This window comes from Aspergillus nidulans, chromosome VIII, assembly GCF_000011425.1.
Source record: "Aspergillus nidulans FGSC A4 chromosome VIII".
Classification (NCBI taxonomy): domain Eukaryota; kingdom Fungi; phylum Ascomycota; class Eurotiomycetes; order Eurotiales; family Aspergillaceae; genus Aspergillus; species Aspergillus nidulans.
Genome location: NC_066264.1, coordinates 3,219,546 through 3,244,039, shown reverse-complemented (window position 1 = coordinate 3,244,039; position 24,494 = coordinate 3,219,546). Strand labels below are relative to the sequence as shown.

The window sequence follows — 24,494 nt, the reverse complement described above, 5'->3', positions numbered from 1 at the left end:
GTTCCACATTTACGTCTATCCCAGCCAATGAATTTCAGCTTCGTCTCCTTTTTAGCTGCCGCTGGCTGATTCATATCTTCACGCCTTCCCGTCCCAACGTCCCCACCCCCACTTCCAAACACCACCACCTTCTCTCGCCATGTCGAACGAGGACCGAGGATACATCCCGAAATGGGGCGAGCTGCCCGTCGAGCAGTACCTGATTGCACGTTTCCCTTTCAAGCTCTCCTGCCCAAGCACGACCACTAACGTCCCGCAGAGACACTGGGACTCTGCAGCGACAGAGTCCGCCGACGAACAGCGCCTCCGGCTCATCCGGCAATTCATCGATCTGGATGAGATACCCCGCGAATGGGATCCCGTCAACTACGGCGCACCGCCGCCACGCATGCCCACGGCGGAGGAGATCGACACGGTCCTGCGTCCCTGGCGGTCGGACGAACTGCGCCAGCAGGCATGGCAAATCCTGGAATCCGGCAACGCCGCCCCGATCCTCCTCCGGACGCACTACGACCCAGAGGGCGACGAGAAGATGGAGGAGTGGATCGGCGCGTCGGAGGAATTCGAGAACCAAGCCTGGTGGGCGTGTCTGAACGATCCAGCTCTCTTCGACTTTGGCTCCGACTGGCAGCGCGTCTACGACATCGTGCCCGAGGTCGCAGGCCCGGTGGGCGGTGCCGGGTACCGGCGGTACCCGGCATCGGAAATCGTCGAAATGTCCCGAACGCAGTTCAAGACCTCGTTCGGCAAGGCTAAAGAGAATGAGCCTGATCGGTGGCGAGAGGATCGGCATCGGTTCGTCGAACTCGAGGCAGCCGACCTCCTCCGCACAGTGGCAGCAGCGTACATTCTTGTTGCGGATCAGGAGACCTTTGAGACCGGTGGCCAATTGCGTCTGCTCTATCTCGACGGGAAGCGGAACGTCATCCGGGAGACCCGCGTCGAGGCCGATGCGCAGACGATCACAGACGTCATCATGGACTGGGATCAGTTGAATCTGCCGCCGGACCTGTGGGAGGAGGGGACCATCGGCGATAGGTACCGCGTTACCGGGGATTTGGGGAGGGAGCTGTATCAATTGAGCGAGGCTGATATGGCGGATCCCTGATCCGCGTCTGATCCTACTCAGGGGCTGTATTCATCAGGCCAGTGCCCGTTCCGCAGCATGGATCCCCAGTTACGCAAGCAGCAGGCCAAGACAGCATCAGAGAACGAGGAAGAGAGCTTTTATTGCATCCGATTTGATTCCTGCGTCCGGTACTGGCTCGAGCCAAGGAGTTACGGTCCAAACTAGGTTTTCGGGAGTTTCTTGACACTCCTTCACTTCTGTATACTAATCATCACTCGTCTACGTTATGTGTATATGAGTACGGTAGATGGGACTGCTCGAAACTGCTGGAGCAGCCCTGTCCTGATCATCATCTTGGCTGCTTGTACTGCCGATCAATGGGACGATTGCCTAATACCTTTACCTAGCGTCGCCCAGAGTTCTTTATCCCCGGTAACATCATGTTCAATCACACGGATCCTGACTTTAAGCGGCAGTGATAAGAGGCACTGAAGTGGTGTAGAGAGTTGCTGGACAAGATGTCGATTCAAGGATCTACGCCTACTCTCCCAAACTGACAGTAACGAACAGGGAGATGCAGGAAGAGCAGATTATTCATACTGTAAGATTGAATCAAGTGTCCGAAGCGGAAGCCGAGAAAGGAATCAAGGCATGGAACCAGCAATAGTGAGATGCGTCAAAGGTAGCTGCTGGACTATTTTTATCGCGGAATCAAGCAGATAGTTGTGGGTGTAGCCGAAAAAGGTGAAGCGATAACCTAACTGACTGAGGTGTGGCACTGAAGGATAAACAAGAGATGTGAGCTGGGCTTTGAGCCTCTTAAATCGGGAGACGACCAATGCCACTACATTTCGTGGAGAGAACTCCGCAGAAAGTGAAGTCATCCAAATGAATGTTTACTTGCTGCGTTCCGTGCATTATATAGTATGGAGAAAGGTAACGAGGCTGTGGCCTCCCATGGTGGCTTTGCGTATTTCGATGTAATTGGCTTCACCAACGGACGACTCAGAGCTCGACCAGCTCTCTAACAAGCAGCCTAGGTATTCATCTATAACCTGGTCTAGTTGAACCACGCGCGGCCCGACTACATGCCAATCATCTCGCCGCTGTAAGTATTCAAGTATCAAACCAAAAGGATCGTCTCAATAACCCTCACTGAAAATTCAGTTTCTCAAGGTCCCCGTGTAGTCAAGGAATGCGTCTAGTGCACATTGGCCAGTCCGAGAAAAGATGAATCAATAGACAGGGAAGGTGGGGGGAGGATAGTTATAAACATTAAGTCAAATCAGTGGCAGGGTGACTGTGAATAGGTTCTCTCACTCTTTCTACTCAATATGGACATGCGTCGGACCGTGATAACGAGGAATTAAGAATACCATCCGTGCAAATATACGAGGCTTACGGGAGCCGGCGCAACATAGACAACTTTTTCGTCCTTAATGCGTACCTTAACTTCCTCAAAACCCGCTGCTGGATGTGGTGGCGCTGGAACCGCGGCCCACTAGCTGACAGCTCAATGCAACAGTATATTAATAAGATAGCTGACCCAGACCAGGCTTTGTGGCGTCTTCGCAGCGTCATATCTGTGTATTAGTACCTGAACATGGAAGAAGTACAGCATAGGCTGCTTGCTTAATACTGCGACATTGCCAATAAATACTGGATAATTAATCAGGCTTGAAATGCCCAGTACCTAGCACAGGCCTTAGATATTTATCTGTACTAGCCCTGGTGGTTTAAAACAACATTTAGGGGATGATTTAGATGTTAACAGCTTTTATGGACAGATAACTAAATACTATGGAAGTGCAGTAGAGGGGCAGGAACTGGATAATTAGTAAAACCACATAAATAAGGATATTGCCTGGCTAAAGAGACAGGTCAAGAACAAGGCGATTAATATCTATATAGATAATTGTTAGGGGACGATATGCTTGTTCTAAGCTATATCCTGCCATATATACAAGAAGGGTTTGCTAAGGAAGAGAAAGGTAATATCCAGAGTGTATGGGTAGAAATAAGGACCGTGCTAAGCGAGTATCCACTTGTACGAGGCATCTGATTGGCCGAGTCTCGAGAAAAAGGCTACCGCGTACAAGGAACCCATAAGTGTAGGTCCTCCCCCCTGGAAAAGGCAGGCGTCCTCTTGATATGTTGTGTCGTCCGAGGCAAAAGGGTTTAATGGTTGTGGTTGTCGAGTTGTTGATCTTCATGTATAGTACGGGAGGCATCTGTAGGGCCAGCAGCCAATGCCAAGATATATACACTTCCAATCTGAAAATTCCTTCTTCCTATCCTGGCTTCTGCCAGCTCTTCCAAGTTCTTCTCTAGCATCCTCCTCCAAGCTTACCATTCTCCATCTCTACCTCCTGATCTTCACTGTCTCTGATCAGGTCATCATGCCATCTGAAGCTGCCAATAATCCAGATCCTAATGCAGACAATGCCCTCCTGCGCCGCCTATTGACCCAACAACACAGGGAACTGCTGGTCAGTTTCTCAACAAGTTCACCACCCCTGTGTCCGGGTTCCAGGATGAGCAGACTGGTTATTCGTACGCTGTAGTCCGTCTCACTGCCAAGGGTGACCGGGCTCTGTTCGACCTCTGCCATAACAATGTGCAGAGAGAGGTGTGGCGATTTCCCTCATACGAGTTTGTTGTTCGTGTTGGCGCTCTCACGGTGAAACAGGTAGGCCTACCCCTAGCTCGTCCGAAATGTTTACCTATCATCAGTTCAGACTGACCTATGATTAGGTCCGCACCGCTCGGCCATCGTACGTTAATGCCATTTTGATTGCTTCGCGTGGTGTCAAGACTCGTGAGCCATGTTCTATGAGCACCCGCTCTGTCTTTGGGGAGCATGTACGGATTCCTGGTTACTGGAATGGTGCCTGTGCTGGTTGCAAATGGATGGATGGCGGGGCCCGCTGTGACTTTTATGCTGATCGTGAGCCCAAGTATGGGCCGCTTAGTGTTGCAGAGCTTCCGCGCGCTCCAATTGAGGAGCTAGAGGACTGATATTGTGCGTACGATCTGGTTCAGCAAGGGTTTATTCTTCTCTTTATTCTTGTGGGCTCTGGGTGGGGCTGGTCTTCTTAACAGCCCAGAGTTTTCACTCTTTATACAGAACTTCTAGAGTTATCTTTACCTGTTAGGGGACGATATGCTTAGGGACCATGCTAAGCGGGTATCCGCTTGCACGAGGCTTCTGGTTGGCCGAGTTTCGAGAAGAGGGTACCTCGCACGAGGAACCCGTAACAAGTAGGCTATGTTCGTGTAGTTGATGCAGTTTCCTCCTGCCTTTTCCCCTTTCAGCGTATCTACAACACTATATAATACGATAAATTATAGAGTCTGTTTTAATCATGCTAGGGAGTGCACAGATCAGATGTCTAATACACTATATGGTAGAGCATGGGAATTAGGGTTTAGAGTTGGACATTAAGACGGCAAGCCAATCAGAACATTTAAACAGCCATCTGGCGCTCATATTCAGAATCTCAAGCATGAAGAAGAGAATTATGTATACGAAGACCTTGAGTGTGGGACATCTTTGCAAAACAAAGCCTAATCTGATACAGTAAGCAGTCAGAAATGGCAGAAGTCGATTCATCGCGTACCCGGTGTACACGATGAATGGCCAATCACATGACACTCACCCTGGGCACCGATGCACACGATGAAGCTCCGTAATCTATGTTGGCTCATAATCACAGCTCGTAGGGCTGTGACAGACATGACAAAAGCAGGCCGGAAAGCAAATAAGGAGATCACCCTCAAAGCTCACCTTACTAAACTCATTCACTTCAAGGTAGCTCTCCATCAACTGTATTTCCTCGTTAACAGACACATACGACCACAGGGTGTGGAGAACAGGGCTTCCCGTCCGCTCAGCCGTACTTAAGCCACACGCCGGCTGGTTAGTAGTATGGTGGGTGACCACATGCGAATCCCAGCTGTTGTATGTTTTTCTTTTTCTTGTACCTGACTGCCATCATTATCAACGCGGACGAGTGCGCGGACTGGACATGGACATATGTCACGAGCCGTCGCCGCGCCGTTGACTGATTAATCCTTGACTATGCGCTTCGACGTCTTAAACTTAACGAATCTCACCACGCCATGTGCCTCTAGCCCGGCGTCGTGATTGCAATGCCGCGTCAATCAGGGTCAGTCCATGGAGATGGCGTTCTGGGCGCCTATACGAGCCAGAGCCTTGGAGAAATCGAACCGGCGCCAGTCCGCCAGTCAACCAGCAGTGAGAATCTGCCGGACGGTATGGCGAAGTTATATGTCGACCTGAAAATATGACTGTTTAAGACTATTTAGGTAGCCATGAGGCCCATGACGCCTTTTTAGCTTAGCGGCATATTTTCTCAATATTCGCCGAGAGCGGAACATGGACGACGTCACAAGTCAAGTCGTGGGCTGGTAGGACAAAATACCACGCCGAGACCTGTCTACAGCACCTCTTCCTTACCAGAGAGGGTCTAGATAACGGGGCTACGAAGGTGCAAAATGCGTCTGCTCCCTGTCACCTCAAGACGGGTACAGCATCTCGAGTCAGTCTGGCGCCGGCTGGAGAATGGGACGTCCACAATCCTCAGCTCGAGTCTTTACCGGTTGAGTATAATAGCGCTGAGATAGGAAAGGAGGCTACTATAGACAAGATGAACTGGTTGGAGACGTGATTCTTGCTGGGAGGATGCTTAAGCGGTGGCCGAGATATACGCTGCTGAGGGCGGAGATTTTTGAGATCAGGATGGTGGAGGCATTGCCAGGAGGAATAGGTAAGGGGAGATTGTGAAAAGAGGAAGAAGTAAGTTTTGCGAGGTAAAGAGGTTACAACCACCCGTATGTGAATGACTTGTATAGATTATGAAGTCAAATGGAATGGCTATACAACCGTAGTTTCTGCCAGAGAGATATTATGGAGTCAGAGCACCACATAGATCCCCTCCTTCCCCAGAAAGCAGCAACCTCTATTTAGCCCTATACTAAGGCGCAATCTCCCAGCTTTCTAACTTCCCAGATCCACAGAGTAGACTTGTTAAATCTAGACTTGATAAACCACGGGTCGGGGCGGGTTTTGGGTTTCAACTCAACTCAAGTATCCCAAATATCCCAAATATGCAGATCCTTCCTTATAAAGTTGTCACGATCACCTTATACTAAGGATGGTGCTTAGGATGATGAGCTACATCGAATATATGTACGTATCTTATTGTCTGTCGTACGATTGTGGGAGGCTCAGTATGGATATGTAATATCCTAGTCAACAGCTAGCGGGGTCAAAACCTGAGCTCGCCAACGACATCAATGAGAACATCACCTCATCCTCCCATCACATTTCGCCATAGTGCTTTAATAACCATATTTAGGGTAGGTCTAAGTGACCCAACCTGCCCTGCACTATACGTCAGGGCTCCTAATTAGCCCAGCTTGAAGCCCCCGAGTACAAATGTCTGAAACACGAGCTCAGCATCATACTCCGCCCTTAGACGCCTTAGTCGTGCTACAGAATCGTGCCCATAATGCGCAATAAAGTCCTGGTCCCAGCTTTGCGTCACTCATGAAGATATAGGGCACATACGTACCGTCGCCCTAGCCAGCAAGGTCCTCAATAGTACTGGAAAGGACTCGCACAGCGCTGTGCACTATTTCGTCGTCCTCGGGATCATCCCAGCCGGCGTCGATGACCAGCCAAGTCTGGCTGGCTCTGTAGGCCCAGCGCGTTTCCCCCGCGGCTGTGACCGCTGCGAAGGCGCGGGCAGAGATAGGCTGTAGGCCTAGCGCTAGAACTTCTTTGGGTATAGATTGGATGATTTATTTGTTTTGAACTCCGGAGTTGTTGTCATGATGCCCGGGAGAGCTTTGTAGAGGGAAAGGCTTGGGGTCGAGCTTGTGGCGGCCCAGTCCCAGCTGGCAATGACAGTGTTAGTCGAGTTATCTGGACTCTCACTGTCGGTGAAGTACGCCTTACCGATGGTTGTCAGGCACCATCTGCCCACTCATCATTTTCGTCAATGTCTGGATCCGGGTTAAGTCGTCGACGGTGGAAATTGATGCGAACGGCGCAAAGGCAGATGGGTTGGGCTCGGGCTGAATATAGATCATGTTCATGACGGCGCTGATCGTCCCGCCTGCTATAAATGCCTGGAGCATAAATTTTGCATGTCCCTCCGCTGCGTCGGACTGTTGAAACTCATAAGCCGCGGTGAGAAGACGAGGCAAGTGCCCAAGCATGTTCTAACGCCATCCTGTAACGCGGGCTAGCTATATAGGTGCGATCCAGAGATCAGGCTGTGGGGTCTGATCATAGTGACCTTTTTGGACCAGTTAGGAGTATGCTTGCCTGGACACGTCTCTCTTACACACCTCAAATAAGGTGGATGGGGTAGGTGTACAGAGTAAATGCCGCGACGATGCCTGGAGATAGTTAAGACCGGGGAGCCTGATTTGTTTGGAGATACGCACCGAAGTTATTGGCCCCGCCTTTGAGGGCACAGAAGAGGTCTTGATGGGATGATCTGTTGGAGTTGACCAAGGAACCGTTGGCAACGACGACTTGGAAATTTGCTGCACTGTCGCAGGCCAGGCCATGCACGCCAGTTTCATGGTTTTGTACAGTATGTGAATTTTTTCGGGGACTTACCTCCGAGTATAAGAACCCCCACTCCGACTCAAGTACTCTTCCCCCCACTACGGTAACCTTGTACTCGTCAAGGTAGGAATAGACATCTCTCCATTTGAGCCCGCCCCCCACCTCTATAACGTCCCGCTCGGGGTCATAATTCTTTTCATCCAGGCTGGAGAGGCTGATCAAGACCCCCGCGTTAATGTTGGCTCCCAACGGCGGTGGCATGTGGTCGCCAGACCTGACCGCAAAAGGAACATAATGGGACGATAGAAGACGAACAGTGTCTTGCAGGACCGAAGTGTTGGCAGGCCTGACGATGCATGTCGGGTTAGCCCAGGCAGTTTTGGACCAGTTCTCCATAGAAAGTATGTGATACTGGGGAGTTGTCTGGAGGAACGTGAAGTCGGGATAGTCTTTATTGAGATGGAGGCAGAGGCGCTGGGTGGCTCGCAATTGGTTCAAAGATAGGGAGGCCATGTTGACTGCTGATCCCAGTCGCCTAGCAAGCACTCTTTATTTTTATAATACAACTTAGCGCCACAAGGTATGGGTATATCCTTGCACCCTGTCATCTACGTTCCCATCTCTCCACCCTGTATTGTGTACTATTTTCAGTCATCTGCGGTATGTTTGCCGTAGAGCTTGTGTGACAACATGGATGTCAGCTCAGCCCTCCAACCTCTGCTCCCGTCCTTTCTTCTTCACCCCCAACCCTGCACCTCTCCCCCCTCCTCGCTTCTGCATTTCCTTTCTTTCTTTCACTTTCAGGCACTCACTATGCCTGGCACAATTATTATCACTGGCGGAAACGATTCTCTCGCTGTCCCTGCCACCCAGCTCCTCGCAAAGTACCCAGAGCACACCATAATCCTGACACAGCGCAACCCCCAGACAATCAACCAGCCCACCAGCAATAGCAGAGTGTACGTTAAAAAGCTGGACCTCGAAGACTTTTCTGCCGTCCACGCCTTTGCTAATGCCGTCGCGACAGATGTTCAAGTTGGCAAAATTCCACCGCTGACCAGCATCATCTGCAACGCTTACCACTGGAATCTCCGCACCGCTCCCGAACTGACAGGTGACGGGTATGAGAAAACCTTCCAGGTAAATCATATTGCTCATGCCGCACTCGTTCTCCGCCTGCTCGGTCATTTCGATTCTGTCTCGGGCTGCTGTATCGTCCTGTTCATCAGTGATGCCCACTGGACTGGGAAAAACAGCCTGGAAAAGTATCCCCCTGTCATTCGGAAGGCGAACGGTTTGGATGCTCTGGTGAGCTGCCAGCTCGGCCTGAGCCAAAGCCAGAGCACATGGGCCGCGGGTTCCAGCGGTACGCGTCGTCGAAACTGGCGACTGTAATGTGGATGTACTCTCTGAAGCGCCGCTTGGAGGCTGTATGCGCCTTTGTCCCCCATTATACTATCGCCTAATACCTGCTGACACGGCAAATTGCGTTGCACAGGACCATTCCCTTGGCAAGATCACTGCGGTGGCAGTCAACCCGGGGAACCCGGCAGACTCGCGCGCATTACGGGTGAACGCGCCATCCCTTCTGACCGTTTTATCAATGCTTGTGATCATAGTCAAATAGAGATTCTACAGGGCCCATAGGGTTAATATAAACAACCACGTGCCAGTCCTAAACCAAAGACAGAAATCTTCTTGTTAAAGTCTCTATTAAAGCCTCTATTCAAGCCTGAAACCCTATTACAATCCTATTATTTAAACTGCTGTAAATGATTGTGTTATCCAAGATAGATAGCATAAACTGGGAGGGTTTGCTGCTAAGAGGGGAGGATAATTATAATAAAAGAAACCTAACCTGTCAGGCATTAACCCCAAACCAGATAATTAACACACCAAGCATCAACAACCTGATAAGGGCAACTACCCTGCCAGTGCCCAACCAGCAGTAACCTGATGGCAGACCACATATAGAGTTATTAAGATTACTAGCAACCTAGGTCTCCAAGCAATTCATTCTGTTTGCCCTGACCTATCTTCCTCTCTGCACCTCACTTGTAAGGTAACTGCTCCATTAAACAGACTAGGCACCTCGCCAGTTGCTGCCCCAGGCGTCCCCACAGCTGCACGCCTTACCCGTTGCGAGAGGGGCGACACTCCCTCCCAGCTCCACGACCTGGCCTACATGCCGCATCCGAGAAGGTCTCGACTGTACTAAGTCATCAGCAGGCAACCCCGGTACAAGATAATTGAAACATACAGTCGACTCTGAACAGTATGGGATATCTTGACAAGGACCTGGTCTCTGCGGGGCGGGTGATGGTAGTCCTCTCTTTGAAGAGCTCGAGCAACCGGCCGTGAGTATGGTACTGCCAATACCCAGTAAGTGATCTGCGAAGACTGGAAGGAACGGCGGGGTTGAAGAGTTGGACGGTTGGAGAGCGGAATGAGGGCTGGTTACTGGAGATGCAGCCTTGGCAACTAGTATGACTGCAATCTGGGTTACTGGAGCTCGTCTGCACATGAGAGGATCTCTTATTGTCTACTCTATTCTACAGGGATCTTAGGCAATGTCTCCAGCCTTGCCGCATTGGACCTGCAGCCACTCCAAAGCACTCCGGTCTGTAAGCTTCGACTCCATCAAGTCATCCAACAAAGACTCGCCATTGTCAGTCTCATCCGAATGGGTAGCCCGGATACCGACTCGACAGTAAGGCTCGTGGAAGAAATGAATAAACTCAATGCTGAGGTAAACATATTCACTGTCACTTTCAGAGTCTTCCGCCTCACTCTCTTCACTCTCGCCCTCATTCTCATCCACACCGTCTTCTTCATTTTCGTCACTTTCATCAGTCTCATTGTCTGGCCAGCCGTTCTGTTGGTCCTCGTGGACCTCCCGCAGTATCTCGTCGGCATAGTTAAGCACGCTTGGGGCGAAATGCGACAGGCTCTGATTGACGAGACTCCACACGGCGCCTTGCTTCATCAAGGGCTTACAGGTATGCTTATTTCCCCGCAGCGCAGCAGCATAGAGGGCTTTTATGCAGAACCCGCCCGTCACGTTGACTTCTGCCCCCGCTCAAGGAGAAGCTGGACAAGCTCGTAATTGCCCGCAACGCAGGCGGTGATATCGGTGCCGCACAACAAGGAGAGTAATGGAATATAGTCCAAGCCCTTGCTGCGGCTGCCTGCAGCGGATATTCGTACACCCCCTCCCCCACCCACTAGGCGCACAGTCACATCTCAAGGACAAGTGGGCACGCATGGTTAGTGTCATGTACTCTATTAACCCTGTGGTTCTCAAGAATGGCACCGAACTTGGCCTTACTGGACTTTAGTTACCGCATCAGCAATAGTATATGGTATTTTGTGCCTATATCGGACAATCAATCATTTTTGAGCTCGTTTTTCACTCTCCTAAATATCTAGAGTGGCGATTGATTTCGTGTGCCAGCGAAACAACGTCGTCTAGTACGGCAGTACACTGGTTACTTCGTATGCGCAGGGGCACCAGGTAGCCGAATCATAACAGCTATCTTATGTTCCGAAATATGACTTATTAACAGCGTAACAAGATCATAACAGCTAAAGATAGAATCATCACATCTCTCACCTGAGCACACGCTTATTCCACAACAGTAAAAACACGCAGCTTAGTAATTTGGGCAACATGCTGAAATTTCTAATAGGATCTTACCCTTCTGCTTAGCTAGATTTCTTGATTTTGACCTCACTCTGGAGGCATGGTTGGTAGCCGAATTATAAGGTATTTGACGCGGTCAAAAACGCAAAGAGGATACGTCAAGTGACTCACAGACTTCGCGAATATTGCATAAATACGCTTGAAGGTTATCCTAGTATCACAAGAAGCCAGACGCTTTCCACGCCCCAACATACTTCATGACCAAGTCTTGGTCAATGGGACCCAAACTTCTTAAAGTCGCCGAATGCTCCCTGCTACGTGTTGTATCCAGAATCATACCACCACACGACATGCGCAGAAAGTCCGTCTCGAAAAAGTCCGCCAGCCTCGCTGCTGGATTCTCTGAAAATCCCAAGCTGGGAGGAAAATGCCGAACTCTACGAAGCCATTCCTTGAACGGAACGGCGTTTGTCCGTGGAATATCAAGCGCGTCTGCGAGGATTGTGAGCATATCAGGCCATGGCTGTCGCACAGGGTTTTCGATATGGTAAACAGAGTATGCCGGCTTATTTGTCAACAGAAGATCACCTAAGGCGGCCGCGACGTCGTCGACGGGACACCATGACAGGACCTGAGCGTGTTAGCAAGGTATACCAAATAGCTTTGCGGGAGGAAGACATACCCCTTCAAGATCGGGGAGGACATTCAGAGTTTTGGATGATTTGATCAGGTGCACCAAGTGTTCGACCGGATTCCAGTAGCCATTAATCTTGGAGCCAGATATCTGGCCCACTCTGACTGACATCGTACGGAAGATATCAGGGTGCATATGCAGCGTCTCGTCCAATATATGCTCACAGACGAGCTTCGCATCAGCATACCCCATCGGCAGGGCTGATTCCGCATTGACTGGCTGTTCAGGAACGATAGCCTTCTTCGTAATAAATGGGTGACAGCCTACGACGGAGACGGAAGAGACGAACTGGAACCCGACTTTCCCGGTGTCTGAATGCCGCCGATTAGCGCAATCGCGGCAGAGGTCGATAAGATTTCGCATCGTTTTGAATTGGGGCTCGAAGCCACGCACCGGGCGCGTCATGCTCATTGCCCAGGCGTTGTGAACGACGTCCGTGACGGTGTTGACGAGGTGTTGGTATCTCTCGGGGACGAGGCCGAGACTCGGTGCTGAGGAGTCTGTTTCGATAACCTCCAGCTTCGATAATGATTCCGAATCCAATATGAGGCCTTTCGATTGGAAAGCGTCAAGCTGACGAGAAGTTGCGTCTGAACCACTCACTCTGTTTAGACAGACGACTTTGGTGACGCTCGATTGCTTAACGAGGTGGGCCACCAGATGCGAGCCTAGACTGCCCGTGGCACCTGTAACCAGCACGCAGTGAGGGGAGCCATCGATGACCTGGTTGGGCGGGAGGCATGTGGGAGCGGAAAAGTGGCTTGTGTGTTTCTCGACGAGAGTGTCGATTATAGCTTGACGAGAAGCAATGTCAGCCGTGGACATCTTCGAAGGAGCTGGGGGGATTATAGCTACCCTATCCTGGCCCTGAGAAGACGCCAACGCGATGATTATGCGTTGGATGGAATTCTCAGGCAGGTGGCCATCGGTCCAGTCGACATGGCCGTATTCATTTGCACGCAAGGTCTTGTCCCAGACATCTGGCTGGGCGAGGGCATGCGAACGACCGTCATTGAAGAGCCACCACCCCTCCACCAGACCGAAGACGGAATCCACCCACGGCACCGCCTCAGTCATCTCCAGCATGATGAGGAAGCCGTCGGGACGGAGCATGCGGTGGATGTTCTTGGTTGTCACCGCCCTTTATGCGTCGCGTGTACGCCAGAACGACATGCTGGCTTTCAAATAGATGGCTTGAAGGGGTCTTCTCGCAGTCAACAACCTCGAAGCGCATCCAGGTGTGATCCTTGAATCGTTTGCGGAGCCCAGCTACCAGTGAAGGTGAGATGTCTGTCGCGGTATAGCGGACGGGGATGCGCGAGCGTGAGAGGAGCGGCACAAGGGCAGCTGTTGTTCCGCCTGTCCCGGCACCCATCTCGAGAATGTTGATGGGCTCTGTTCGGTGCTGCGGTAGCTGCGCAAGAAAATGCTCCCAGAAATGCTGCAGCTGGCGAAGCCAGGCCACGTTGATCGGGGACTTGCCGTACATGCCGGCTGCGAGATCGCGGCCCTCGGGGGTACCGAAGAGCAGTTGAATGGCTTCAGTCTTCCCGGTTAAGCAGTCGGCCAGCTTGCACCCAGTCAGGCTTGTGAGTTTGTGGTCATAGGCATGCTCCGGATACTGGCGCAGAAGTTCCTGGAGGATCTGCTCAGCGGACTTGGATGGCACTGGTACAGCGGTTCGCGTCATGCGTGGGCCATCTACATCCACAAGGCTGGCCTTTTCCAGCAACCCGTACAAGACAGCAACGACTTGGTTGTGCTTTGGCAGGTGAGAGATGCGCCGGACAGTCTGGCCGGGTTGCGCAGCACGGATCGAACATCCCATCTGGTCAAACGCGTCGAGGGTATGGACAATCACCAGCTCAGTCAGTCTTGGTTGAACGTTGTTCGAGTAACCGGATAGCTTGTTGGCCTCAATGAACCGATCTGTCAAAAGTTTGGTCTCAGTAAAGCTGTCTACAATGGAGCTGGCAGGAATCTGTTGTCGGTCAATGTTGTGCGAGTCCTCATTATTGATGCCACTGGATGTCTCGCTTTCCGCTGAAGCCGTCTCAAGATCGTCGCTGCTGTCGTCTCCTGTTCGTGACGTGTCGGACGCCATCATGTTTGCTCCGATACACTTCACCAGGCTATGGACGTCGGTCATGTCCATGAGCTCGTCCAGCTCAAACTTGATGCTAAACTCCTTCTCAACTTCTCGGGCGACCTCCATGGCTAATAGCGAATCGATTCCAAGCTCGACGAGATCCGCGCCAGGCTGGATTTCGACGGGCTCGAGACCCAGCAGGTTACAAAATAGGGTTCGCACACGCGCCAGAATATCGTGGCCTGGGGACTTGCTGGTGCTTTCCTTCTTTTTGCTAGGTGCTTTGGCGTCTTTTTCGTTCTTACTGACGTCCTTTGTAAATACTGGCTCAGGTACTTCCTTGAATTCAACCGTGGCTAGGCATTTCTCTTGCGGTTCCAACTGGCCCCCAGACAGGCGTGTCAAAAATCGCGACATGCCAGCGATGGACACCTCGACAAAGTGAAGGCCCAATATGACCCAGACCAGTTTTCCGTTGGTGGCATCAAACACAAAAATATCACTGACATATTCTTTGGGTGAAGGCTGATGGTGTCGTGCATACACCTCCCACTGCTCCGGCCGCAAGTCGAGTGGCACTGTTGGCGACCTAATCCATCGTTCAACACGGTTGGACAAGTACATCTTGCCCTCGTCACAGTCGGTCATGCAGTTCAAGAAAATACCTGCAACTTGACAGAAAGTGTCTCCAAGGCCCACGCCCAGAATACTCTTGCTGGAGTCTTGCTTGATGATGCGCCCAGCCGACTCGTTGCTCGTGGCTGCCAGTTTCTGCAACCCACGGTAGCCATCTTCTTTGTAATTCACCACATTCGAAAACAATTTGTAGATGTTGCGACTGCCCTGGATGGTCTGTTCGGCTTCCTGCCCATTGAGCAGGGCAAGGGCACGGCGGTGATCCACCAAACGCTCGTACGCGGCAAAGGCTTGCATGGACTGCTTCGGGGTCTGGAACGTGATTCGGCCTGAAACGTGCTGAGTGGTATTTCCAGAGTCACTGCTGGTGATGCGGAAGTCCCAGGCAGATGATCTGTCACTGGGCCTCTCCGCAACAAGCCAAACTGATTTTGACCCATCCAGACACAGTGGGGTGTCGTTCTCCATACCCTCTAGCTCAGGAATCATATCCCCGTCCACCAGGGTTGCCAACGCATCCCTAGCAATAACCTGCTGGAACATACTGGGACAAATCGGCGCCGTTTGCGCAATAACATGGGCGCTAACATAATTTTGGAATTCATCCGACGTGATGTGGATTTGGAACCTTGCCTGGCATCTGTCAGAGTCCTGATAGCCCACGAACGTCCAGAGACCCTTTTGTGCCTCCTGAACAGGAGATGCGGGCACGAAGACCTTGGTCTTGAGCTTTCTGCGTTCCAACCAGTGTCTTGACTTGGCAAATTGGTACGGGGGGAGGAGTAATAAAGGGAATTTCGGGGATGGGCGGACATGTTCCCAGAACATCACTTGCAGCCCTTCCTTCCACAGGTTCAGCGTCGCATCTGCCACGTTCTGAACAGCACTAGAGCTTGTGATATTGATCGATTGAAAAGCCATGGCCCGAGATCCTGCTGCTCTGCTTGCGAGGTTCGTGACTCCCGAGCCGGAGCCGGCTTCCAGCCAGATGCTCGATGGATATCTGTTTGCCAGCCGCTGCACCGCTCTGTCAAAGTAGACGGGGTCCCTCATGTGCGAGGCAAAGATGCTGAAAGGTGGTGGACCGGCGACACTGTTCTGGGTGGCCCTCTCATGGACAACCACTGGTTTGCGGAAGATCGACTCCTCCCCAAGCTCCTCAAGATCTGGTATAAGCGGCTCGACTAGAGTCGAGTGGAAGGCATGCGAGGTTTCCAGCGACTTTACCTTGATTGATGACAACCTGTTGTCCTTGGACAGTACCTCGCGGACAACCCTCATTGCTTTTGTCGTGCCAGCTAGGGTAAATAGACGAGGGCCGTTGAAACAGGCAATGTTAACGGCCGGCTCATTGGGACTGGCCTCATGGGCGTTATGCAGTAATCTCTGCACAAGTTCGAGCTCGCCGTCAACGGCCATCATAGAGCCCCTGTCTGGCCCCCATTTCTCCTCGATGATGCGCGCGCGGCCGGCAATCATCCTCAAGGTGTCTTGGAGAGACAGCGTGCCTGACACGCACATGGCTGTGAGCTCGCCAAAACTGTGGCCCACCAGTGCAGCAACATGTATGCCGCTGTCGATCCAGGTCTTTGCACACGAGTACTGCAGCGCGAACTGCATGAGCTGCAACTCGACAATACTGCTTCTGGGAGTTCTGTCAAAAATTGCAGGAAGTATACCTCCCAGACCGAGAGCCAGACTCGTTTCGTGGCAGTGGGTCAGATGACTTTTGAGCAGTTTGAAGCTGTCAAATGCCTCACGATCCAGGCCAACAAAGCTGGACCTTTGGCCACCGAAACATAGAATGACCGGCCGCGATGAATCTGGTCGAGGAACAGATGTCAGTGTATTTCCTCCAGAAGCAAAGTCGGCCAGCTTTGCCTCCAGCTCGTCTACGGAGGCACAGCTAAAGATCAGTGCTTGCCCGAGATTGCGGTTGGACTGGCGTGCCAATTGGAAAGACAGGTTAGCGACCGTGAAGCGAGGATCGTCTGCCTTTCGGGACCGCAGCATCTGGACGAGCTTGGCGGCGTATGACCGCAAGGACTGAACGTCCGTACCGGAGAGCCAGAATGGACGTCTGCCAGCACTTGCTCCCTTAGGTATAGCGCTTTGGTTGAGATGGGGAACACCTGCCTGTGTGACGACGAGCGACGCATTGGAACCAGAAGCGCCGTAATTGTTCAAAAGAGCCGCGCGGAAGCCTGGATTCCATGGTCTGAGGCTGGTCGGGATCTCGATGTTGTCGGAAGGTAAGGCCTCGAGCTTAGGGTTAATCTTGCTAAAGCCCGGTTGGGGCGGGATTATGCCGTTTTGGACCATCAACAACACTTTAATAAGAGCGGCGATGCCCGAAGCACATTCAAGATGGCCGATAAGGCCTTTGACAGAGCCCAGAGACAGAGGATAGGCTCGTCCTGGCCCACCCAGCACCGTGCGGATACTGTCATACTCTGCGCGGTCCCCGACTTGCGTCCCGGTGCCATGGGCCTCCACAACAGAGATTTGCTTAGGATCAACTCGCGCCTTGCGAATGACGCCATTGAAAACATTGGCTAGGGATCGAACGCTTGGAGCCGTGATTGCTGAACAGTTCTCATTTTGATTAACAGAGGTCGCCCTAATAACGCCCACAATCTGGTCACCATCCTCGACAGCGCTGGATAGCCTCTTCAGGAATACAGCACCAGCGCCTTCTCCACGGCAGTAACCATCTGCAGCTGCATCAAATGGCTTACACTGGCCCGTCGGACTGAGGAAAGACGCGCCATCCAGATTTTGGTACCATTCGGGGCTAGTAATGACGTTGACACCCCCGGCAAGAGAGGCATCGCACTCGCCGCTCAAGATTGCCTTGCACGCAAGGTGGATCGCTAGAGCAGACGAAGAGCAAGCTGTGTCGACAGTGACTCCCGGCCCACTCCATCCAAAAAAGTGACTGATCTTGCCTGCCGCAAAGGACTTTAGATTTCCTGTAGCCGTATACGCTGTTGGCGGGTGACAGGCAACGTTATTCTCGTAGTCAGTCACCCCAATTCCCACGTAGCAGCCGACATGCTTGCTACGCCCCGGCCGATTGAAGTAGCCAGACTGCTGCACCGCCTGATAGGCTACCTGAAGCATGATTCGATGTTGCGGGTCTGTCGATATCATTTCCCGGGGGCTTTTCTGGAAGAATTTGTGGTCGAAGGTGTCGTACTCACGAATGAAGTTGCCAAACCACTTTCGCTGCGTATCATTCTCGCGCCATGCTTCGTAGTCGAAGTCCACGCGCTCTGGTGGCACCTCGGTGCACTGAGACTTTGCTGCGCACACGGTATCCCAAAACTCGTCCAGGTCACTGCCGCCTGGAAAGTTGCAGGCCATTCCGACGACGGCAATAGACTCGTCTTGGCCGCTGTCCTGGAGCGTATACAGCGGCGCGGGCCAGTGGCCCGAACCGACGTCTAAGTCGAGAACATGCGCCAGCCTTGGCCCCAGCTTGCGGAGGAACCATTGAGGTATAAAGCGCTGGCTTCCAAAGGTAATGACAATGCCTGGATGGCTGTTGGTAGACTCGTGGAGTTTCGTATAGAGTTTATGCCAGTCTGCCTGGTCAGTCAACATGGCTCGAGCAGCCGCACCATGAAGGCTTCTGTCCAAAGGAAACTCCTCGCCGTCAGGGGCTCGCGTTCTAAATACGAGTGTGGAAGCACCAGGGAACTGGAAGGATGGATCGGAGTCGAACAGGCGCATCAGAGAGACTGCCTGGTCCTCGCGGCTCCCGCAGTGGAATGGACCACGTAGAGCGGTTTTTGTGTATATGAAGCCCGCATTTGTCAATTCCCTCTGAATTGCATTTGCATCATTCTTAAGCATGGTGAGTGTCGCAAGACGAGCCTCTGAAATAACGGAGACATAGGCCTGGTGAATTGGTATTAGTTCTGCACAAGGTATAGGAATATGTCAAACAGGGCAGGACTTACATGCGAGAATTGCTTTGAGATTCCTTCGAGTTCAGCGTCTCCGTTCTGGGTGGTCCAGCCAACCGCTAGAGACTGCCACTTGTCCCCGTCCTCGACCTCTGTGTCCCCTGCATCCACCAGCGCCCCGATAGCCATGGCCATCCGAATCGCAGCTGCACCATGCTTTTCCAGTTCCGCCAGCGTGGCTGAGCTTGCCACGGCGGCAGAGCTCAAGAGTCCTGTGCAAAGACCTACTGTCTGTATGTCATGTTTGACTATCCCCGACAGCATATCATTTGTAGCAATGGCAGGGTTTAACTGCTCTAGCAGCTTCGTGTACTGAGCCAAGTGCGTTGTCACCACCAACGGCGTCACTAGTATGTTCGGCAGTGGAAAGATGTTTCCCGGTAGTGTCCCCTTCCTCATCCACTCGCTTAATAATTGAAGGTACTTCTGGCCTTGAAATGACCCTAGTTCAGTGTGTGTAGGTGCAATTCTTTGCCATTCTTGTGGTAACTGTATTAGCGTGTGCACGATCCATTGCAGAAAGGGCGAGTCGAGGAGATTCGTGCGGAGAGATTGCAGGTATGCGTCGTTGAGGTTCGGGTCTTGCGGGCCGAATATGAGTATAAGGTTCTCTGCCTGAGTAGATGAGGACGATGAAGCCATATTTGAAGTCTGACTGAGAGGTCGATAGTGGCAGATCTGGGTTGCGTGTAACTGGGCTCTAAATACCAATACTGCTATCTCTACCCCGGCACATTCGATATTTATACAATTCCGCTGGAGTAAGCTGTATGTCCTCCAACGAGTCGTTCCCTACATAGGTGGCAGAATGGGTCGAGAAACCCACATTGCCCTTTGCTCTCAATTGGTTGGATAGCAGCTAACCGTTGGAAAGTGAGTTTCCCAACTGATCGTCTACTGATTTCTCCAATCAACCCAAGTAGAAAAACTTATTTACAATCAGCACGGGAATGATTCACGAGGGGCTATTTCACAAAAGGTTTCTCCCTAAAGAATCCACCATGCGGGGGCCTGAAATCCTTCAGGAAGATAGTGCTGATACCTTGGGGGCCATGTCAGAAAGGATTGTCCGGCTTATGGGAGGCTCTGTGATGTTGCTTATTCTCCTTATCAGTTTTTTTTACCCGTGGGATCTGCTCTAGGTTTCCTGGGAATTGCGTCTTTACCCCTGGAGATGGTATCATTTTTTTCTCACCCGTTGATTAATCTCCATGCAGGAGGCGAGATTTCCCTACTAAGCCACATATCACATTCATCCGCTCTTAACTCCCTTGTGGTTCTCTTACTCTGTTCTGAATGTTACAAGATCGTCTCCAAAATAGAATTTGTCCTGGCAGCAACTTTCCTGGTCTTCCTGACCACCCGGTTGGTATATACTTGTGCTAGCTGGATAAGTAATTACCCTTCTCTGTCACTGTCAACGTAACTTAGATGTTTTATATGTATGTAACAAATACATATACTACTGTTTTGATCTCTGATATGACATATTGGAGGGTGTAGAGGCAGATAAATTTTGGCATTTGCAGTAATGTTTATCTACGGCCATCAGAGGCATGTAGAAGATCCTTTAGATTGATGCACAGGGGATAACGAAAGGATTTTGATTCTTCTTCTGAGTTGCACACTTTATCTATGAATATAGGCTGTCGTGATTACAGGAAACAGCTGACTCACTTCGGAGCAACAGAGTCAACCCACTGCTCGACAGACGTCGGTTCTCGTCCGAGCAGCCACCTGAGCACGTTCGGACTCCCCTTAAGCCCGCGGTGATTATAAAACAGAATCAGATGCGTTAGGGTATCACGAACAAGATCACCGCGAAGGTCTCCCTCGCTTGCAGAACCGAGCCCAAGCTCGCCGGCGCCCTTTTCGTCCCCACCATACAGAGCCTTGGTCAGCTTGGCCACGCCAGTCTCGAACGAGGGCGTCTTAAGCTCGATCTTCTTCCCGATGCGTCTCTCTATGATGCCAACGATTTCTACCTCGGATATAGGCATCGTAGAGCAGAGCGGATACTCGGCAAGGTAGTGGCGCTCCCTTTCGTCTAGCACTTTTGTCGATGCCTCGGCCAAGTCTTCCAGAGCAATGACGCTGTTCTCGTGTTCTGGTTTCCACCACTTTTCCAGGACCGGGTGCTCTTGCTCTGCGAGGGCAGCCACGGGGTAGGCGTTCATGAACTGTCCAACTCTGTCAGTGGATTGTGGGCTCAGATGGGCATGCCCCTTCAACTTTACGCACATTTGTTGGCTTGAGAATCGTCCAGCAGTCTAAGGGACTCAAAAAGAGCCTCTCCTCGACGTAGCTCTTCAGATCATGCTGCAGGAGGGTTCTATGCTGTGTACCGAGGACACTCGAGAGCACGAAATGTTTGAAAACATTACCCTCGCGCCTAGACTCGGCCACAGCAGCATCTACCAGATTGAACCCGATTTCTTTTTCATGGGAATGCAGACTGGGTAGAACGGCGTTGATGGCGGTTGCACCTTGCAGAAGTTTGCGGCAGTCGGCAAGAGACTGCAAATCTGTTCGGACAATCTCGGCCTCGGGGTAGCATTCCCTGAGCTTGCGGGCAGAAGACTCAGAGTGCGCTGCCAGTCGTAAGGTAAATCGACTCTTTTTGTAAAGAAGAGGGATGAGGCGGGAGCATTGTTTGCCGCTTGGGCAGGTGATGACTAGGATTTCGCTCATGGTAGGAATTGTACAACATTATTCTTGGACGGTAATACGATTTAGATATTGTAGATATATGTATTATTGCCTTACAGTGAGAACTGGAATCATTCCAACCGGAGTTTTGTTTTGATTTTTTTTTTTGTTTTGTTTTTTTTTTTAACGTTTGGCCCTGCGCGAAGTGCCGCGGCGTAAGCATCTAATCCCCTGTGGGTTTGGGGGCCATATATTTCACACCGACAGAGTTCAAATCACATATTGACTACCACATAAGTCACCTAAATTAATATGGACTTGACAAAGATTGTTGTCATCACCGGTAAGTATCGAGCCCTCTCCATGAGAGCCATAGCGAGACCTGACCGTCACAGGCGCCAACACGGGCATCGGCTTCGAGACCGTGAAGTCGCTGCTGCGCTCGAATCAGCGATATTATATCTTCCTAGGCGGGCGCAATCTAGAGAAAGCCCAGGCGGCTTCCAAGCAACTTTTTTCCGAATCCGCCCATCACGTACTGGAGCCGTTCCAGGTAGATGTCGAGAGCGATGAGTCAATCGAGGCCGCGTTCAAGCATATCGCGTCCAAGTACAACCGAATAGACTGCCTGATAAATAACGCCGGTGTGTGCTCCCGGATCGATACTTCTCTACAAATTAACTGACTGAAGACAGGCGCTTGTTTCGATGCGTACATTGACAAAGATATGGCAACCCGCCAGGCATGGAACAAATCCTGGGACGTCAATGTGACTGGAGCCCATATCATGACTACCACATTTCTCCCATTGCTGCTTAATTCTCAAGATCCCCGCTTGCTCTTCATCACCAGTGGGCTGTCCTCACTGCAAGCTGCATCAGACACGACTGATCCGAAAAATGTCATCCCGGCCGCGGGGCTTCCCAAGCAACTGCCGTTTGTTGGGTACCGGTCCGCAAAGGTAGGCCTTAACATGTTGATGGTAGAATGGACAAAGGCATTGAAGAAGGATGGCGTGAAAGTGTGGGCAGTCGCTCCCGGCTTATTGGCGACCTCTCTAGGTGGCAGCACTGAGCTCTTGAAGAAGCTTGGTGCGCAGGATCCAAGTATCGGAGGCAATACTATCCGGAGGGTAGTTGAGGGTGAGAGAGACGCCGACGTTGGGAATGTGGTGCGAGAATATGGTTCACCTATCCAGCCATGGTGATCTGTAGCCTGTTGAACACCATCCATTTTGTAGCTTGTGTGGTACGATAACGCTGGTAATATGCTCATCTGTTTACTTCATAGACTGTCATAGTCTTCGGTGTTCCTTTCGGTTCTCGCAATATATTTTATATTTGATGGCGCACCCCGTTTTAAAGCTTGAGAATGAGTACCGGGATTCAGACGTGGACCGAATTATAAGGCAACAATCGTCTCATTTGCTCGACTTGTAATTATGAGTGGATGGGCGCAGCTTACAATCTTCACCACGGTTTGTCCCCTTTTACACCTACAGTACTAGAATGATGCCTACCAGGACTAGAGAAAAGTACATTAGAAACAGACTAGTTCCGTTTAACAACGAAAAATGCGAGAGATAACGATCCCTTGCTCTAGAAATCCTCTTTTAGGCCGAGGAGGGTCAAACTACGTTCTAGTGCAAGCCTTATCCTAGGTTAGATCCCAACTCGTAGTCTTAAGGACCTATTCCATTCCCTTCAGAGACCCAGTTTCTTCCCCTCTTCGCCGCCGATAGTCTCCATCAGCCGCTTGCGAATATGTTCTCCAATGGTAGTTACTTCTCCAGATCCGTCCAGGGCATAGCACTTGACATCCAGATTCCCATTCATGAAGAACGGCGCGCTGTACCGAGGTTTTGTATTGCTATTGACGACCCTGTGGAGCGCGCTTCTGTAGTATCCTGCGGTCCATTTCTGCATCATATCCCCCATGTTGATCACATAGGAATGTGGTTTGGCTGGGACGGGAACCCAGGTTTGAGTTGGCGGATAGAAGACTTCCAGCCCCTCTGAGTCTTCTTCCTGGAGAAGCACCGAGACATTGCCAAAGTCAGTATGGGCACCCACTGGATCTCTGATCAGTTTTCACAGCATACAGCGGGTGTAAAGAAATTAATTGAAGCCATACCGCCAAATTGGTTCTCATGTTTGACAGGCTGGGGAGCATAGTACAGCAGACGCAGTGGCGCCGATGGATTAATGGTCAGCTCATCAAACACATCCGATGGACAATTCCATTCTGCCGGAAGCCCGAGGGCCAGTATTTTGAGAATCACTTTGACCATTTCGATCATCTTTGCATGGTATCTCATTATGGGAACTCGGAACTCTTCGTCCGGCAGGGTCTTGGGCCACTGGTTAGGTCCAGTGTGGAATGTGCCAGCCTCCGGCGCATCTGCAGGCGTCTCGCGACCGAGAATAAATCCCTTTTACGATCAGTATCCCGTTCTGATTACCAGGTCGACGAGCACCTACCTCCTTCGTATCGGGGAGGAGGCCCTCCTGATGCACCTGGAGAGCTGGCGGTTCATACCCACGGAAAGACCGGCCGATGGCCTTCCCAATCCAAGTCTCCATTTTCTCCTCCATGGGGAGATCGAAATACCGTTTGGTACATTTTAGAATCTGCAGGCGGTCTTCCTCGGGGATTCCATGGCCGACGAGGTAGAAGAAGCCGAAAGTGGAGCAGGCATGGCGCATGGCCGCAACAACGGCGTCTTTCGCTTCCTGCGCGGCCTGGCCGTCCAAGAATGGGCCGATGTCCACGGTTGGGATAGAGGTAGTCTGCGTCTCATTGATGCTGCCCATTGTGTGGAGGGATATAGTCTCGCAGTGAGTTTGGGTTTGGACAACAGAAGGATCACTAAGCCATTGAATACCACGCTTGAATACCACGCTAGGTCACGTATAATCTAGAAAGAGCAGGAGCTTTTTCTTGACTTATTAATGGTCATCACCAAAGTGCAACACTCATTTCGAACGAATGGCGGGTTGTTTCCATCCCAGAACTATTATCCGTTGCTTATACCACGACTGACGTATCTGGCTACAGAAGCAGGTTGAGAAAGTTAGTCCGGTAATTGTGGATCTCTTCGAATCATTGTAATGAAATATTATAGCAATAAATGCTATCT

General features: G+C 51.3%; 9 protein-coding genes across 9 annotated transcripts, besides 1 other annotated feature; 4 read left to right on the top strand and 5 right to left on the bottom strand.

Annotated features, from left to right (window-relative positions):
• Positions 1-24,494: part of a sequence feature (contig 1.7 1..773302(-1)) that runs on past both edges of the window.
• On the top strand, positions 140-1,108 carry ANIA_00518 (uncharacterized protein; the record flags this gene model as incomplete). Its single annotated transcript, XM_653030.1, has 1 exon — positions 140-1,108. The coding sequence occupies one exon, from the start codon at positions 140-142 to the stop codon at positions 1,106-1,108; it is 969 nt and encodes a 322-aa protein (XP_658122.1).
• On the top strand, positions 3,000-4,087 carry ANIA_00519 (DUF3716 domain-containing protein; the record flags this gene model as incomplete). The annotated part of the gene is made up of 4 exons (XM_653031.1): positions 3,000-3,060; positions 3,104-3,180; positions 3,564-3,758; positions 3,824-4,087. 4 exons carry the CDS (start codon positions 3,000-3,002, stop codon positions 4,085-4,087), a joined length of 597 nt encoding a protein of 198 aa, XP_658123.1.
• On the bottom strand, positions 7,049-8,186 carry ANIA_00520 (uncharacterized protein; the record flags this gene model as incomplete). Its single annotated transcript, XM_653032.1, has 3 exons — positions 7,049-7,318; positions 7,448-7,648; positions 7,725-8,186. 3 exons carry the CDS (start codon positions 8,184-8,186, stop codon positions 7,049-7,051), a joined length of 933 nt encoding a protein of 310 aa, XP_658124.1.
• On the top strand, positions 8,487-9,320 carry ANIA_00521 (uncharacterized protein; the record flags this gene model as incomplete). The annotated part of the gene is made up of 2 exons (XM_653033.1): positions 8,487-9,039; positions 9,172-9,320. The coding sequence occupies 2 exons, from the start codon at positions 8,487-8,489 to the stop codon at positions 9,318-9,320; spliced, it is 702 nt and encodes a 233-aa protein (XP_658125.1).
• Positions 10,237-10,659, bottom strand: ANIA_00522 (uncharacterized protein; the record flags this gene model as incomplete). The annotated part of the gene is made up of 1 exon (XM_653034.1): positions 10,237-10,659. The coding sequence occupies one exon, from the start codon at positions 10,657-10,659 to the stop codon at positions 10,237-10,239; it is 423 nt and encodes a 140-aa protein (XP_658126.1).
• ANIA_00523 (protein pkdA) lies at positions 11,379-19,348 on the bottom strand (the record flags this gene model as incomplete). The annotated part of the gene is made up of 6 exons (XM_653035.1): positions 11,379-11,408; positions 11,488-11,527; positions 11,571-11,947; positions 11,999-12,866; positions 13,171-18,638; positions 18,701-19,348. The coding sequence occupies 6 exons, from the start codon at positions 19,346-19,348 to the stop codon at positions 11,379-11,381; spliced, it is 7,431 nt and encodes a 2,476-aa protein (XP_658127.1).
• On the bottom strand, positions 20,380-21,397 carry ANIA_00524 (uncharacterized protein; the record flags this gene model as incomplete). Its single annotated transcript, XM_653036.1, has 2 exons — positions 20,380-20,886; positions 20,948-21,397. The coding sequence occupies 2 exons, from the start codon at positions 21,395-21,397 to the stop codon at positions 20,380-20,382; spliced, it is 957 nt and encodes a 318-aa protein (XP_658128.1).
• ANIA_00525 (SDR family oxidoreductase) lies at positions 21,668-22,562 on the top strand (the record flags this gene model as incomplete). Its single annotated transcript, XM_653037.1, has 3 exons — positions 21,668-21,698; positions 21,751-21,999; positions 22,051-22,562. The coding sequence occupies 3 exons, from the start codon at positions 21,668-21,670 to the stop codon at positions 22,560-22,562; spliced, it is 792 nt and encodes a 263-aa protein (XP_658129.1).
• ANIA_00526 (isopenicillin N synthase family dioxygenase) lies at positions 23,059-24,168 on the bottom strand (the record flags this gene model as incomplete). Its single annotated transcript, XM_653038.1, has 3 exons — positions 23,059-23,426; positions 23,489-23,786; positions 23,836-24,168. 3 exons carry the CDS (start codon positions 24,166-24,168, stop codon positions 23,059-23,061), a joined length of 999 nt encoding a protein of 332 aa, XP_658130.1.